Source organism: Solanum verrucosum, unplaced genomic scaffold, assembly GCF_900185275.1.
Source record: "Solanum verrucosum unplaced genomic scaffold, falcon-dt-bn FXZP01000277.1, whole genome shotgun sequence".
In the NCBI taxonomy this organism is placed as follows: Eukaryota; Viridiplantae; Streptophyta; class Magnoliopsida; order Solanales; family Solanaceae; genus Solanum; species Solanum verrucosum.
In genome coordinates, this window is record NW_026019945.1 from 843,744 (window position 1) to 860,682 (window position 16,939).

Sequence of the window (16,939 nt, forward strand, 5' to 3'; positions counted from 1 at the left end):
GTTTTTACTCCAAACTTTTAATAATCGTGTTTGATTTGGGGATTTCTCGATAGAGAAATGTTAAAAATGATCCTTTATGTTTGAGAGTAAACTCAAAATAATCATTTAAGTATCCACTGAACAATGTTGGTGCTTCCAATGTACCAATAAGTTAAAACACTTGTAATCCCAATCAAATATTTTCCAAATTTTATCAAAGTTGAACTTTTTAAAAAATAACTATATACACCAAAAAGTCTCATCAAATCCTAAAATATGCCACACAATAAGTTGCACTAAATTTAAAAAGATATTAAAAATAAAGTTAAAATTATACCTCAAAAATCGTCACTAGACTTAAGAACTAAATTTAAAATAGCAAAAACTACAAAATTTCACCTCTAAATACGAGTTTCCGCTAATTTCCTTCTTCTTTTCATAGTTTACATCAAATATAATAGACATAATTCGATAAATGTTTGACGAAGACTAAAATTATTAACTTTGCAAACTTAAAAGGACCAAAATTGTTCAATACATACTTAAGGGTATTTTTCGCTACTCTCAAACATAGAGACCATTTTTGCCATTTTCTCGCCCTGTTTGAATCTTCCAAAAACTACAATAAATGCCCAATAAAGTTTTTATTTTTCACAATATCAGTTCAATTGTATTTTGCAGAAATGGGATCTTCTGAAGGTCGAAGAGCAACTTTAATGGTGTATAGAAATCTACTCAAAGCAGTGAAAAAACATATAGGGAGGGAAGAACACAAAGCTCATTTTACTGATTTCAGCAGGGAAGAATTCAAGAAGAATATAAATCTGGAATACCTAAAAGACTCTTCTTTTATTCAGCAAAGAATTAATCTTGCTCAAAATTATACTTGTCTTCTCAATAGTATCCATCATCATAAGGTAGCTTCATCTCTTTAATTAATTATCCCCATTTTTTGTTTAGTTGTATCCCCTCTTTTTCTTGTTACTTGTTGTATTGTATCATATTGTTGTTTTAAGTACTATGTTTGTTTTGATTGTTATGAAAGATTTCGTTTTTATGTATAATGACTTATTTGGTGTGGTTGCATCCGGTGGCGGATTTAGGATTTTCACTTACGGAGTTCAAAATATGAAAGCCGAAAGTTGTTCAACATCTGTTGTATATGCATGTATAAACAGTGTAATCCTCAGCCCTACCTAGCTCCACCCCTAGACTCGTGTTATTATCTTATTGGAAGGGAAGCCTTGTGTAACCGGTAAAATTGTTGTCACGTGATTAGGAGGTTATAGTTTGAGTGTGGAAATGTAAGGTAAGATTGCATACAATAGCCCTTCCCCAGACTCCATTCATAGCGGGAGCTTTTGTTTCTTGGCTAAGATGAAATAGACATAGTTAATTATAACTCTTTATTATAGTGTTAGTAGTGGAAGAATATATGACAACATATCCAATGTAGTTCTACGAAGTGGGGAAGTAGTGTTAGTAATGGAAGAATATATGAAAACAATTGTTAAAAAGTAATTAAAAGTTAGTTTGAGAGTCGTTTTAAAAGTGTTAGATAAATTTGGACATGAGAAGTATGTAAATGAAATGTCTAGTTTGTTTATAATGTTTAATTTACTTAGTTAAGGCGTATAGCCTAGTGAATTGTAAGTATCACAGAAGGTAGTGAGGACAACAATGTTATGTGGATTGAATGTTTCATATCTAGTTGGTTTATAATGTTTTAATTTACTTGGTTAAGGCGTATAGCCTGGTGAATTGTAAGTGTCACAGAAGGTAGTGAGGATAACAATGTTATGTGGATTGAATGTTTAGTCTTTAGGGTCCTATGCACCTACAATATTAGAGCTCACAAAAATGTTGATGTCAAGATGTATGTGTAATCACACAATATCAGATAAGATTATAAGTCATCACATTCAGTAGAGAGTGGAAGTGGCACAGTGTAGGATAAAATAAGAGGTCACTTGAGATAGTGGTGCGATACTATGATAATTGGAGGTGCTATAAGGGAATGAGGTAGACTGAAAATAATATGGAGGAAAATTCTCAGTAGATGTACAATTTCTTGGAATCAATGTAAATTTTGTTAAGGATAAAAAGGGTTACATAAAGTCTATACCAATTGGTTAGATTAAGGTTTTGTTAATGTTGTATATTCGATCATATTACGAAAGATTTTTTTTTTCTTCTGATAAGCCTAATGTATAGCTGTAACTAGTCGTCTTAATGTTATTACTTGACCATAAGTTGAAACAATTTAAAGGGTGTCATGGGAAGTCTTTCTTTCTCAACTATAACATTTTTTTGTGTGGTGAACTCTCTCCGCGATCATGATTCTTTGGCTCTTACATTCTTGTTATCTTGAATTGTGATAATAATTGTATCTTACAAATGTGGCTTTCTTTGTTTTTGCAGGACTTGTTATTTTCTTACAACATCGCAGTGGATAGATCAAATGAGATGACAAAAGTGCTGGGCAAATCTGCTGCAAGTGTGGGTCTACGCCTTCCTGATGTTTATCAGCATTAAAAGTTGGTAGGTTTTCACTGTTTCCTTTCCATTCGCTTGATTATGTGACTTTGTGGTAAACAATGGATCCATTTATGTTGTGTTGTTTATGGTCCAAAAATTGCCATGTCATAGCACGTTAAGCTTGGAAAGTCTGTATGTCTAAGAAATGAAAGAACCAATGGAAATGATAGAGCTAACGAGCTTCATGTTGTAGCATGTTACTCAAATTTATATTTTTTCAACTTCTTAATGGATGTTTCCTTTCTAGCAATTTGGTTAGGATCTAAATATACTTTCTTTCTTTGTTGATGAATCCGATGAATAGTTTTTCCATGTGGAAAGGAACCTCATTGCTGCAATGGCTAATTGAATTCAGGACTCAGATCATTAATTGTCTCACTTGATAGAATTTAAGATTTCGGAAGCTGCATTACTCACTGCCTTTCGTCTTTTACTTGAGTGGTTGTATTGGACGTGAAATTGTGTAATCCAGGTCAAACAACTGTAATTGATGGAGTCGTAGCTAGAAATACATCTACCTAGGATTATGCCCTGGATGGTGGTGGCTCCTGTGTTGCTATTGTCGGGTTGTTGATGGAGATTTGCATCTATGATGTTACTGGACATTGTGGTGGCTCTGATTTTGCCAAAAGCTTGATGTACTTTTATATGAATGAGTCGGATAAATTCTTGTGGAAATGTGAATGGTTCCATAAAACGTTTAACATTTACTACTTATCTGCAAAGTTTTTGATCCATTTCAACATTCTTGCTTGTTTGCAGCATATGCATCACATAGAGTCCATCTCTTAGTCTTATATATACACATTTTCTAAATGTACGTGTTGTTTGCAGTACTGGTATCATGTCGAAGGTGGTTTCAGATGATTCAACAAAACTGCAAGCTGATATCCCAGATATCCTAGAACAACTTTCATTCATATCTCCTTAGGATAACAATTTCACAGATTTGTCCTATGTTGGACAGAATGTTTTTGGTTTGATGAACACCAAACCATGAGAGACAATCAGAATAATGAAGAATTCTTCGCGTTTGTGAAGACTGCTTCAAAGTAATATAAGAAATTGCCAAGCTAGAGATAGTTGTGCCTGATAGGTTTCATTGCATATGAGAACTCATTAGTCCATTTGAGCATGTTGTTTCTGTTTGTTGCTATTGTCTCTTTTTTCACTATTCATTCTACTGAGGATTTTTAGAAACAACCTATGTACCTACTTTACCATCCCTAGACCCCACTTACAGAATTACACTGAATTTGTTGTCGTTGTTGTTGAGTCTCACTAAAATCTTGCAAGTTATGTTATACAGAAACATTTGGTCAATTATTGAAAAAGAATATGATTACTCCTTTGTTGTAAAAAAAAAAATTAGTTGGGGTCAACAATGTCTAGTTGTTTTGTAATGTTAATTAGTGAATGTATCATCCTTCAATAAACTATGCAATTGCTCAAATAAACAATGGCTTTGAAAGTGACAGAGGTCAGACCAATTTGACCAAATCATGTCATGTCATGTCCCTTTGTAGAGTTGTGGAGTACCTCAAATTCAGGTACTCAACTATAATCTAAATTTTAAAATAATCATACTTTTTTTCGATTCGTATTATTTGTCTTTTAAAGTCTTTGCTTAATCATAAGAGTATTCGTCTACCTACTAACCGATGACGGATGGATAATATAAATAGTGTTTTTGATACATGGTATAAGAATCTTTTGTCTTTTAATTTAAATAATGTAAAATCAAAAGTCAAGTAGAGCACTAAGTAAACCTTACAAAAACTATTCATGAAGATTCTATAACTATTCCATATGAAAAATCACTAAAATGTTAATAAATAATATATTCTGAACTAATAATTTCTTGAAATATGTAATGATTTAGTCGTAAGAACTTAATATGTTCTACCTTTTTCTTTTTTTAAAATACTCGGCAAATTTTAGTATATCTAATTATTTGGCCAGATTCAATAATTATTAGATATAATAACATAATTTGCTTTTAAAAAATTAGGAAAAAAGGAAAAATTTGACATTATTCCCTCTTCACATGCAATTAAGAGTAAACCCGTGACTCTTTTTTTTTTTTCCCTCTTTCTTAATTTTATATACAAAAATATTTTATATTTATTTGTTTGTTCTGTTTTAGATCAGAATCCAGACTGTTATGAGGTGACCTAATAAATACAATTGCTATGATCCATAACACAAATCATTTTCACTTATAAATTTTGCTACCTAAAATTAGATCTCATTTCTTAATTTTTGCACCTAATTTGGACCATTTACCATTTATCTGATTGATTTGACTGCTAACAACTCTATGAAAGCCATCATTTCACAAGCCAATAACCACTATATGGTGTGGCTAGTGGATAATGGACCAAGCAAGCATGAAAAGAGTTCGAAAAATAAAATAAAAATTAGTTCGAAAAACACCTTATCACACGGTATAAGATGTTGTATGGAGTGAAGTGTTAGTGCAAAGTCAAGGTTGGATCATGCAGAAAAAATTCTTTGAACTAACCGACAAGTCAATTTAACTAGTTATATTATGTTAGTTTTCCGTTTTTGAAGTTATTTTACTAAGCTTATCTAAATAAACAAAGGGCGAACACCAAAAAGGGATTAGCACTATCTCTTAAAGAAAACTTTATCAAATAGGCTTTGCTTATTCACTCAAACAATGTATTAAGCATGAAAGTGTCTAGTTCGGCCCGTTTTAGAAAATTGTTACTACCTAATTTTCTATAATTATTTGCAAAGACCATAGTGCATTTGAAAGTTTGAATCTTTGTGGAACTGAGAGGCGTTTTCGATAGACCCTTCAATAAGAAAAGTAGTAGTAATAATACCAATAACTCTTTGTTATTAGAGTTTTGTGGAGATTGATGATCTCTAATTTTTGGTATTTTTAATTTGGAATGACACAATAAAAGAAGTATGAGAGACAGGTTGGAGAGGGGTGGTGGCCCATATGTTTGTTGATTCAGACCCTTGTGTTTGGGACAAAATACAATGAAATAATTGAACGTGAAAAGCTTTACTTTAGCTTTGACCCCCCATGTTCTCAATTTGTTAATAGGGACTCTACTAATTTTTGCCTCAACTGTCAAGAATCATCCTTTTCTTCACTCCCAAACCTATTTCTCTCCTCACAATTAGGTCCCCTCTCTCTCTTTTATATCTTTTCTTTATCTAACAGTATAAAGATTGCTTTTTTCTGTCCATTCTTCAACAAAAAAACCCTCAAAGTTCTAATCTTTGTGACTTCAGGTACTAGTTTTTAGGCTGCTTTTTTTTGGTACTTTTGAACTGGACCAGTGATTTGCTGGGTGGGTTTTTTTAGGCTTTCTTTGTTTTTAGCATTTGGGGCTTTGTGGGGTTTAACGATTTTGCTTGGTAGGGTTTTCTTGGAAAAAAAGGTGGGTCTTTTACACAAGATCTGTGTGCTTTCATTGACCCTTCTTCTGTTTCTTTTTTGTTATCTATGTGGGGTTGTTCTTATCTTCTTCTATGTGGTGATTGAGTGCTCTTTAATGACTGCATTTTAATGTTTTGCCTTGTTTTAGGTTCCTGTTTCCTGGAGGAAAAAAAGGAATTTGGTTGTTTTTGAGGTAAATGTTTGAGACATTAGGTGTCTTGGACTTTTAATTGTTGCTAAGTAATAATGATCTGCTGTCTGCTGCTTAACTTTTGTTGGATTAGTCTACTAAATGACTGTTGATTTTTGACCTTGTGGAGTTTGGTTTCATCATTTCAGCCCATTTGTGTGTTCAGATCTTTTTACTTTCTATTTTTCCCTTGCGTAATGATTTCAAGTTCTGCTTCTTTTTGTCTCTTTGAAATAGTGCCATCTGTTGTTGTTTTATAGTTCTATTGCTTCAAGTTAGGAACTTTTGACTGTGATAGCGCGGTTGAGTTGTGTTTTTGTGATTTTCTTGTTCCAATTTAGGAGCTGTTGACTGTGATTGTGCGGTGGGCTGTGTTTTTATGGTTTTCTTGTTTCAATTTAGGAACTTTCTATGTTGTTGATGGAGCTGCTTATGTTGGTGTGTTTTTCTAATAAGAAGGGGGTTAATGGCTTGAGCTTGGAGTCCGGGTAATGGGTTTGGTAAGCACAGTATATTTAGGTATCAATATTCGTTTCTATGGCCTCGACTCCTTCTTCCAAGAGTTTTGCCGAAAAGCTGAACAAGACAACTGCAAATCAGACAACAGAACGGAGTTCTCGCAGGTCTACACCTTCCCAAGTTCCGAAAAATAACAAATTAGAGATTGCGACTTCTAAAGAACGAGAAGTTGTATCGAAACAGCTTGTGGTAGAATCAACTGTCAGCCAAAAATCGCAGATCAGTCAACCTAAGGGATCTTCCAACTCACTTGCTGATAAATTTGATTCAAACTTATATTTGGGCAATTCAAAGTATTCAGCTAGTGGAGTAGGTTCTATGCCTACGGAGGCAAAAGGCTCACAAGGGACAGCTGATCAGGAAAGAAAGAATTCTATTAAGGACAGCTCAGCATCAGCCAAAGTTAGTGATGGGGCAAGCAGTATTGCAAAAACAAGTGGAAGTGCCAAAATTAGCGATCGAGCAGATTTTCTTGAGAGTGGTAAGAGCAGCATCTGTAGGGGGAGCACAGGAACTGACGTAAGTGAGGAGAGTACTTCTAGCAGCTTGAGCAGCAGTGTTAACAAACCTCATAAAGCTAATGACTCAAGATGGGAAGCCATTCAAGCTATCCGGACTAAAGATGGGGCATTGGATTTGAGGCACTTCCGGTTGCTGAAGAAGTTGGGAAGTGGTGATATTGGAAGTGTGTATCTGTCTGAGTTGTGTGGAACAAAGTGTTATTTTGCCATGAAAGTTATGGATAAGGCGTCGCTAGCTAGTCGTAAGAAATTGCTTCGTGCTCAGACAGAAAGAGAGATATTGCAGTCCCTGGACCATCCATTTCTCCCAACATTATATAGCCATTTTGAAACAGAAAAGTTCTCATGTCTAGTGATGGAGTTCTGCCCAGGAGGAGACCTGCACACACTCAGACAAAGACAACCAGGGAAGCATTTTTCAGAACAAGCGGTGAAGTATGATACTTGATCTCTGACCTTACTGTCTTAAGATAGTTTGCTCTTCTTTCTTTTAAAAAAGTTGGCATCTTTTGTTGCTTTCAGTCTGGAGTATTATTTTCACAATTTACAGCATTGACTATATCTTTAACTGTTAGATCTAGATATGTTTTTGTTATGGCTGTAGACATAATTAATCCAACATCATCCATTATTTCTTCATTTTAAATTAATTGATCCAACAGATATACTGATAACAATCAAGGGACATAAATGCCTTTAAATGACATGATTTTTTTGGTGGTACCAAGAAATTGAGTTGAAGCAAACTGACTTCTATGCAAGTTATTTCAAGTCCCTAAAGCAGTCGGATTGCATGTACTAACCAGTTATATCATTTACCTCTGGACAATGAAATGCATGTTGACCTCACTGTTAGTTCAAAAAGCTGGTTATTTGATATTCTGACTTTATTCTTTGCTCAGTGGTTTAGATCCTAAATCTTAAATTCCTAAAATGAGTGAGCTCGAGCTACTTTTGGGATCATTTGCCTAGTTTTTTTCCTCCATAGGTATCATTTGCTTGTGTTTTTCTTACTAAGCCAAGTGGATGTTTAAACTGGTTTGTATTCTTCTCCTGTGTTGGTTCTATACGAAGCTGTTTTTGGTCTCTGTTTCATGTTGCATGTTCTTCTTGTCAACTATTTACAATTTGATGCAAGCAGCAAGTTAGTGTGACCATTATTTGAATTGGACATGGTAATGCTGTTTATTTTACTTTTAATGTGTGGTTCCTGCGCCCTGCAGGAACTTACTTATTTCTGTAGTCATTAAGACTACTGCTTGTTGTGTGGTCCTGTAGTTGGGGTAATCAGCTAAGGTGCAGGTGGGTGTTTTTCTCTTTTTGGCAAATGAATCCTTCAGTTTAGTAGTCATCCACCTAATTTTAAATATTAAGAAACATTATTGACTTGTTGGTTGGTGTTGGATTATTGAGAGACTGATTAACGCTCACTTTGACTCATTCCTGTGACCTACTTTTCATTTTGTCATTTACAAAACATTGACCTCTTTAACGTAATGGGAATATCCTTTGCTGAAGTAGATAGTTGTAATGGATATATTTACTTTGTCAAAAATATTAGATTCAATGGTATATGACATCTTAAAATCTTCCTGGTTGTTCAGCTATTAATTTGATACATCTAATGAACTCTTATAATAACCCATCCAACTGTATTATCAATGTCTGCATAACTCATATTCAACTAGTTTATACAAGACAGAGGAAGCATTTAAATAACCAGATCTAGGGTAAGTGTTGTGTTCCCCTCCCCTAGAGTAAAGGGGGGAAATGTTGAAACCCAAACAAGGGATAATATTTTGGACCACTGAAAAAGTTGTCAGTGTCAGACAAAATCACTACCATTCAGTAATACACTTTTTTTTGGGTGGTGTTGGTGGTGGGTGGGGGATGCCTTTCTGGCAACTTCTTTGTTTGATGATTCTTGCCCGTCTCCCAAGTCACTGGAATAATGAAAGCTGTAACCAGCTCTTCAATTTTGCTGGCAGTTCTCTCTTCCTTGCAATTAAAATCTTCCCACCCTGCACTCAAGGATGTGGCCTAGTGGTCAATGAAGTGTGTTAAGAACCATGTGGTCTCTGGTTCAAAACCAAGCGGATACAAAAACACTAAGAGGTTTGTTCTCATATGTTCAAGCATTGATGGACAGAGTTGTCTGGTATCTATGCTGGTGGGAGGGGTCTAGAAATTGCATACTATGCATATGAAGAATGTTTTAAACTAGTGTATTCATATTTGTTTCTTGACATGATTTGAATGGGATGTTGCATGTTTTCGGAATATGTGAAGTATCGTAAATATTTGTGTATTTTTCTTTTGAGTTGAATAGTAGATATAAGCCTTCTATTGCTAGTGCTAAAACTTCAATGAAGGAAGCAGGAAGAAATTATAAGGATTTTCATTTCTGCTTTCTGCCTTTGCTTAATTTCAAACTCATGAACAAAAAGTTTGTGTTGGTGACTGCGGTTTATTAATTCGCTTGTGTTGTATTGTATCTTAAAATTGCAGGTTCTACGTAGCAGAAGTGCTCCTTTCTCTGGAATACCTTCACATGCTTGGCATTGTATACCGTGATCTCAAGCCAGAAAATGTGCTTGTCAGAGAAGATGGACATATAATGCTGTCTGATTTTGACCTCTCCCTTCGCTGTGCTGTCAGTCCAACGCTTGTCAAGTCATCATCTCTTGAAGGTGAGCCACTGCGCAAGAATTCAGCTTATTGTGTGCAGCCAGCATGCATCGAGCCCTCTTGTATTCAGCCATCCTGTGCTGTTCCTACAACATGTTTCGGGCCTCGCCTCTTTTCCAGCAAGTCAAAGAAAGAAAAGAAATCTAAAAATGAAATAGGTAATCAAGTTAGCCCATTACCAGAGCTTATTGCTGAGCCTACTGGAGCGCGGTCAATGTCATTTGTTGGGACTCACGAGTATTTAGCACCCGAGATAATCAAAGGTGAAGGACACGGGAGTGCAGTAGACTGGTGGACCTTTGGTATCTTTCTATACGAGTTACTGTTTGGCAAAACACCCTTCAAGGGATCAGGAAATCGACAAACTCTTTTCAACGTTGTTGGTCAGCCCTTGCGGTTTCCAGAAACTCCAGTGGTCAGTTTCTCAGCGAGAGATCTTATCCGAGGCTTGCTTGTGAAGGAGCCTCAGCATAGATTGGCATACAAAAGAGGAGCCACAGAAATCAAGCAGCATCCTTTCTTTGAAGGTGTAAATTGGGCTTTGATACGTTGCGCGAGCCCTCCTGAGATCCCAAGGCCCGTGGAATTCGAGAGAATTTCAGTTCCACCAGCAGCATCAACCAGTGAGAAAGGTGTAGCTGGAACTGTCCCTTACCAGAAGAATTCAGACAACTATCTTGAATTTGATTTCTTCTAATCTATTTTTTAAATATCTTTTTTTCGTCGAGGCGATTGGCTGTTCATCTTCACAAAATGAAACATAGGAAGGATGTACAACATTTGGAAGATGTAATGTGAAGGTTTGATTAGTTTGATGATCATATTATTGTTTGAGTTGTAATTCAACAGTTGAAAATTTGTTGCATGGCAAAACACTACAAGTTTGATGCTACCAATCGATAATGTGAATTTGTTAGTTTATTTAGATCTTTATTTTTCTTCCTTTTATGGTTCGACAACTCTTTTTGATGCAAGAGGTTAGTTGCTTCAATAGTATTTATTCGAGTTATCGACACGATATCGGTAGACTATAAGCCTTTGATCTGTTTGAGAATCTCGACATGATATCACTAGACTATAAGCCTTTGATTTGTAGTGTTCAAAACACTCCACATGTTTTATGTAGAATCGACTTTGATACGTAGAATCGACTTTGAGCTATAAATGATAGTATGATATATACAAAGCATCTAGCGTTTATGTAGTATACTATCCCGAAGTAGCCTGTCAATGACTGATTCGATGACTCAAATTTGAAACTTATAAATGTTATGGAGATAACTATATAGATTTCATTTCCAACTAAACTTGCCTGCTTATTGATAAAAAATAATAATTAAATAATAAGTTGCAAATAAGAGCAAAATGATTTCTTAAAAAAAAATTTAAAATGCGGTGAGCAAAATGATTTTCTGCTTATTGATAAAAATAATAGTTAAATAATAAGTTGCAAACAAGAGCAAAATGATTTCTTAAAAAATAAATTTAAAATGCGGTGAGCAAAATGATTTCTTTAAAAAAATAAATGCGGTGAACGTGGATCGAACACGTGACCTTCAGATCTTCAGTCTGACGCTCTCCCAACTGAGCTATCCCCGCTTGTTGATATCTATGTATTAACAATAATATATAACCATTTTGCAAAACATTTTGCATTTATATTTTATAGGGAACATGATAACATTTCTTACATCGACCTCTATAAACTAAAAATTCAATTCGATGAACGAAATATTTCATATTCGATCAAGGTTCAGGAAATATTTGTATCTCAAAAATATATGATGTAGGTAGTCTACCATAACCTATATAAACTATAAACTATTTTACTAGATTTTAACATGTCATAAAAGATGATTATCTTATCTTTTAAATTACTACTTTCAATTTTAACAGATAACTAAAAAGAATAATTTGGTGCACAAATAATTTGTTTTCACATAAAGCTAGATAAAGGGCTCACATCCAAAAATGTGATTTGACAGCTTATTTCAATAAAAATATTAATAAAATAATAGATATTTTCACTTTACATGATTTTATTTGTGATCTATTATACTCAGATAGCCAATTTGTAATAGACAACTATTTTATGTATTTGTAATTATCTCTTAGGTAACTGATGATAATATTTTTTAAAAATCACACTATTATATCATTATGAACCAATAATCAAGCTAGAAAAGATGATTATTTTTATTTTTTTATTGGGGGTTGAGTTATTGGGACTTCATGGAGGAAGAGCATTGATTCTATACCTTATACTTTGGTTATTGTTTCCACAATCAAACAAAAAAATATGAATAATTTTGTTCCCAAAAATGTCCATGCAAATGCAATTGGATTGAATGTTTGCTATATTAAACGTGAGCATATATAGTAAAGTTCATAAGCATCTTCTATTTGGAGAAACTAAAATAAAATATCATATTATAAAATATTATACATGCAAAATAATTAACTCATCCAAAAGCCAAAGAATTCAGATATATCCATACCTTTTTAAAATAAAATAAAAAACTTGTCAATTAATTATATATTCATGACCATACCATAAAGAAAAATATTCCAATTGTTTGGACATCCTTACAACTTTCACTCACACCACATGAGTAGTGTAGGTACAATATTGTGCGGATTCGAGATTTCAATTTTATAGATTTTTATAATGATGAGTTCAAGTTGATCAATTTATAGACGAGCAAAAAATTACAATTCGTATAAATTTATAAATTAGCCTAGATTTGCATACGTGTAAATTAATCAGTTAGGTGAATAATTTGTGTCCAATCAAATTTATTTTGTATCAAGAGGATTCATCATATAGTTTTCTTACTTTTATATTGACTATTAACTTATCGTAATTCTCCTTCTTTATTCAATCTTTCTGACAATTATATTATGCGTATAAATAACAATGCAAAGTACACATAAGTATTTATTTATTTTTGGTATATTTACACAAAATAAGCACTTGCCATTTCAAAGGTATATATAGTGAGTGAATTATAATATTAGATATGTAATATATTAAAGTCCCACTAATCTATAGGTAATAGGTCAACACATCATTCATTATTCTTTATTGAAAGCTATATAAAGTTGTGTTCTCACTATTTATGAAATAACAAATGTAATTATTAGTAGTGTGATGTAGAAAGCTTGAAGGAGTAATAGTGTTTAAATTGAAATATAATTGATCATGGGCCAATTAAATTGGAACTCCAAAAAATTAATATTAATACTTGGCATATATATTACGTGACATTAACTTATAACTAGTTGACAAGACTTGACATAATAATGGAAATTAACTTTATGATCCATCACAAATATAATTGGTTAATTTACTAGTCCTTTTCATAAATAAGATATCCATAGTAACACGTACAACTCGAAAATCAATATAATTTGCATTTTTTTTTATAGAAATTTTTGAGGATAATCTATTGAAAATTTCATATTTCTAACTAACCTCTCATAAAAAACTTTCATTTACTTACATTAAAATTGTAACTAATTATACATAGTCACGATGTGTTTAGAAGGCCCCTTGAATGGAAAATTATATTGTCAAATGTCAATAATACTTAGAAAATAACACAATTTTCGATGTATGTCCTATTATAAATTGATTCATCATTAAGAAATTTCAGCATACATCAAAAATATTTCTAAGGAATCAATTTTCAAACCAAATTCATTGAAAATCTACATTTTAAGTATTGTGTATCTGAGTAACTTTTTTTCATTTCATATATAGTATATGATCAATTTCTTCTTAAAAATTCATACTTTCGCATTATAACTGGTTATACGAGATCATTTCCTAAAAAAAAAAATGGTGTTAGATGATTTAAGTAAAAAGGGGAAGTTTCTGGCATGGGCATGTGTCTGGCAAACACACATGTCAAGATTCTCCCTACAAAACTAGACTAACAATTTGCCATAAAAAACATTTTGCTTTGAAGAAACAACTACTTCATGTGTGCACTCATATATCATAATGTTTTATTAGTTATTCTTAAATCTTGTCTAAATTTGTCTTCACCTCACAATATATATAAAAGGATTCCCATCCTTTTGGTGCTCTTCTTATTCAAATAAAGTTAATCTTAGTCATAAAAACATTGCATTTAAGATAATTATATTATTTACTTTACTTTATTAGGTCTGTCTATATCTACTTTCATGCTTTAATTCCTTTATTGGTAAAAGTCAAGTTTCCTTGGTTCTAGTGTAACACATTATTTGTTATACAAATCAAGTACTCCTTGCTATCAAGCACCTAACTAACATGCGGCGGAACGGTAAGTACTCTATCGAATTTAAATTCTTAAAATAGAATTTATTATAAAACGTATATATGTACCAAATTTAAAGTTATATCACCTATTATTATGCTACTTTTTTTTGTGACTATTATGAATTCATGTCACGTCAATATATTAAATGAGAAGTCATTTTTTATTAAGAGTCTCTTCATTTTTATGTCTCAAATTAAAATAGAAACGATGCTTGTATAGAAAGTATGATTTGATTGGTTCCAGTAATATAAGTTCAAACTTTATATTTATTGAACATATAATAAATTTCATAAAATAAATTTCAAATCATAGACCTACTTCGATTTGAGATTAGCCCAAATCTTTTAGAGTAGAGGAATCACATTCTTCTTGCCATAGTTTTGGGCGGTCACGATTTATATATATTATAGATAAGCTAATTCGAAGGAAAAGAACATATAATTGTTTAATTTAAAGAATGATTTATTTAGCTAATTAATGTCAGGCACGCATCAAATCAAATTTTATTGAATGGCTAGTAAGATTTTCAGTATATTTATTATGTGCTCTTTTTTGAATTTTCATTCTCTGAGTTGTTTAGATTATAATATATATTGCGCTCGAAAGCGAGTGATATTTAAATTAAATATAATTATTTTAAATTATTTATATTTAATTTATTTTTTAAAAAAAAGAACCGAAATTGAAGGGTAAACTTGCCAAAACTCATCTTAATTATTGTTTTTAAAGGAATATGTAAAAGAAAAATACGATAGATAATTTGAGACGGACGAAGTATATATATTTTATGTTGATTGTAGGCTATTCCATCCCAACACTATCTATGGAATATATCAAAAGAACGGCTTCAATTATTTTTTGCAAATCTATTAAAAGAAAATGCTTTCTCTTTTAGCTACAAAATCTTCATCTAATATGCCCCATTATTAAGACATTTAACATTATTTTTCATAATTAGTTATATATATGCTCGTATATTGAAAATTTATAAAAGGAATTAAAATCATTTTTTTTGTTCTTTTTATTCGTTGGTATATATGGAAAATTTGGCCAACTTGGTTGAAGAATTATTCACTTGGGATTTTGTTGACAAATTTTGGACTTATATATTAATAATAAATATAAGATTCCACTAAGTGATAGATCACAACTAATAATATCCTATAATTTAATTAACGACAACCTATGGTATCACATGTAATTTTTTAAAATATTTTTCTTTGGAATACGAAAAATGACGGTGCAAGAAAAATCATTCCCCAAACAGATAAATACGTAAGTGGTACATGTTTCTACTACACTTTTTACTTTCAAAAAAATAAATTCAATTTAATATAAACATTGAATACACGTATGTTTTTTTATATTTTGATATTATTATGTTTGTCCCAAGTAAAAAAGAAAACTAAAAGTTATAAATTGATCGAGGAATATATTCTTTTTCTTCTTTTTTTTTTCCCTTACTTGATGATAGGTCCATTTTTGGAGGTAGTGATTCTGAATTTTTAATTAAAGATAAAGAAATTGTGAACTATCTCACCACAATTAATATTGATGTCAATAAATATTCATGTTTCTTCTTCTCAATATATTTACATTTTACAGACAATTAAAATCTCCAAAGAGATATAATATAATCAGATACACTTCTTATAACCAAAAATATCTTAAAGAGACAATAAAATATTTTGTTAAATATAAGACGTAATAACTCCCCTTATGCATTCACATAATTAAAGTCTTAAGGGATCAATTCATAGTATTAAACAAGGGCTCACATTAAACAATAACAGGATTATCCAATGAATATATTTTTATATATATTTTTTATTTGTCGTAGGAAAAAAAGATATATGAGTATTATATAAAATATATATCTTAACATAAATATCAACGATTAATTTTATGACTCAAATCTCATAATCTACCAAACTACAAGCTAAGTCATATATCAAACAACTTTATCATTTTTTTAAAAACTCCCTTTTAAATTAAAAATTATTTTTGTAAGAGAAAAGGTAAATATAATTAAGTAATTTGGGACATTTAAACTATAGAATAAATACTTGGTGGTGAACCATAAAATTCCCTTTGAATTGTCCAAATTCAAAAGGATGTTAAGATGTTTGGATCAAAGGTTGTAGCCCTTTAATTTCTTTACCAAATTCCATTTATCTTTTTGAAAAATAAGTCAAAGTTGCTTTCATTTCTGTTTGATCATCAATTTTGTACACCAACTATTTTATCATACCATTAATATTCATTTACTATTGACCACTACATGTATCTATTCATGACCAATGTCTTTCTATAGCCAAAATACTTGAGTCGAGGGTCTATCAAAAAAATATTACGTTTTTAAATTATATGCATTATTATTTTCAAATTTTAATTGTTATTGTTGTTCTTTTTCTAAGGTCGGATTTCTATATAAAATTTCTATTATAATATCCAAATTTGTGGATATAGTTCAAAAAATTCAAACGAATGATGTTTTTATTGACTATCGATTAATTTTTATTAGCACATATACGAAATAACTATAGCCGACAATATTTAGGAAAATAAAAAAAATCACCAAATATTATTATGTCATTATTTTCTATTAATGGATCTAGTATTTTTTGGTATTAGATTTTGTGTTTGTTGTGACATTAGGAGTTGCTATTTATTTTTGTCATAATACACAATAAAGTCACATAAACACGTGTTTGTGTGTCACCCTTAATAAAGTTTGCATCAGCTCCATATATTATTTTTAAATTATTTTTTCATT

The 16,939-nt window shown here is 31.8% G+C and overlaps 2 protein-coding genes and 1 non-coding gene across 4 annotated transcripts; 2 read left to right on the plus strand and 1 right to left on the minus strand.

The window, feature by feature from the left end:
• The first annotated feature begins 615 nt into the window (after positions 1–615).
• Positions 616–3,702, plus strand: LOC125840257 (uncharacterized). The gene is made up of 3 exons (XM_049519235.1): positions 616–896; positions 2,401–2,520; positions 3,352–3,702. The coding sequence occupies exons 1-2, from the start codon at positions 663–665 to the stop codon at positions 2,512–2,514; spliced, it is 348 nt and encodes a 115-aa protein (XP_049375192.1). The 5' UTR covers positions 616–662; the 3' UTR covers positions 2,515–2,520; positions 3,352–3,702.
• A 1,710-nt stretch (positions 3,703–5,412) lies between these two features.
• LOC125808323 (serine/threonine-protein kinase D6PKL2-like) lies at positions 5,413–10,781 on the plus strand. 2 transcript variants are annotated; one of them, XM_049488053.1, is made up of 4 exons: positions 5,413–5,790; positions 6,087–6,131; positions 6,531–7,603; positions 9,677–10,781. In XM_049488053.1, exons 3-4 carry the CDS (start codon positions 6,666–6,668, stop codon positions 10,551–10,553), a joined length of 1,815 nt encoding a protein of 604 aa, XP_049344010.1. In that variant the 5' UTR covers positions 5,413–5,790; positions 6,087–6,131; positions 6,531–6,665; the 3' UTR covers positions 10,554–10,781. The 2 variants fall into 2 exon arrangements, with proteins under 2 accessions (XP_049344010.1, XP_049344008.1); XM_049488051.1 differs by lacking the exon at positions 6,087–6,131.
• A 601-nt stretch (positions 10,782–11,382) lies between these two features.
• Positions 11,383–11,455, minus strand: TRNAF-GAA (transfer RNA phenylalanine (anticodon GAA)). The gene has a single exon. It is a non-coding gene; the product is annotated as a tRNA-Phe (tRNA).
• Between the last annotated feature and the right edge of the window lie 5,484 nt (positions 11,456–16,939).

Excerpts from the sequence above, each read along its gene's own strand:
- LOC125840257 (XM_049519235.1), top strand. The coding sequence starts at position 663 with ATGGGATCTTCTGAAGGTCGAAGAGCAACTTTAATGGTGTATAGAAAT. Across the intron at positions 897-2,400 it reads ATAGTATCCATCATCATAAG|GACTTGTTATTTTCTTACAA; the intron begins GTAGCTTCATCT and ends TTGTTTTTGCAG.
- LOC125808323 (XM_049488053.1), top strand. The coding sequence starts at position 6,666 with ATGGCCTCGACTCCTTCTTCCAAGAGTTTTGCCGAAAAGCTGAACAAG. Across the intron at positions 7,604-9,676 it reads TTTTCAGAACAAGCGGTGAA|GTTCTACGTAGCAGAAGTGC; the intron begins GTATGATACTTG and ends TTAAAATTGCAG.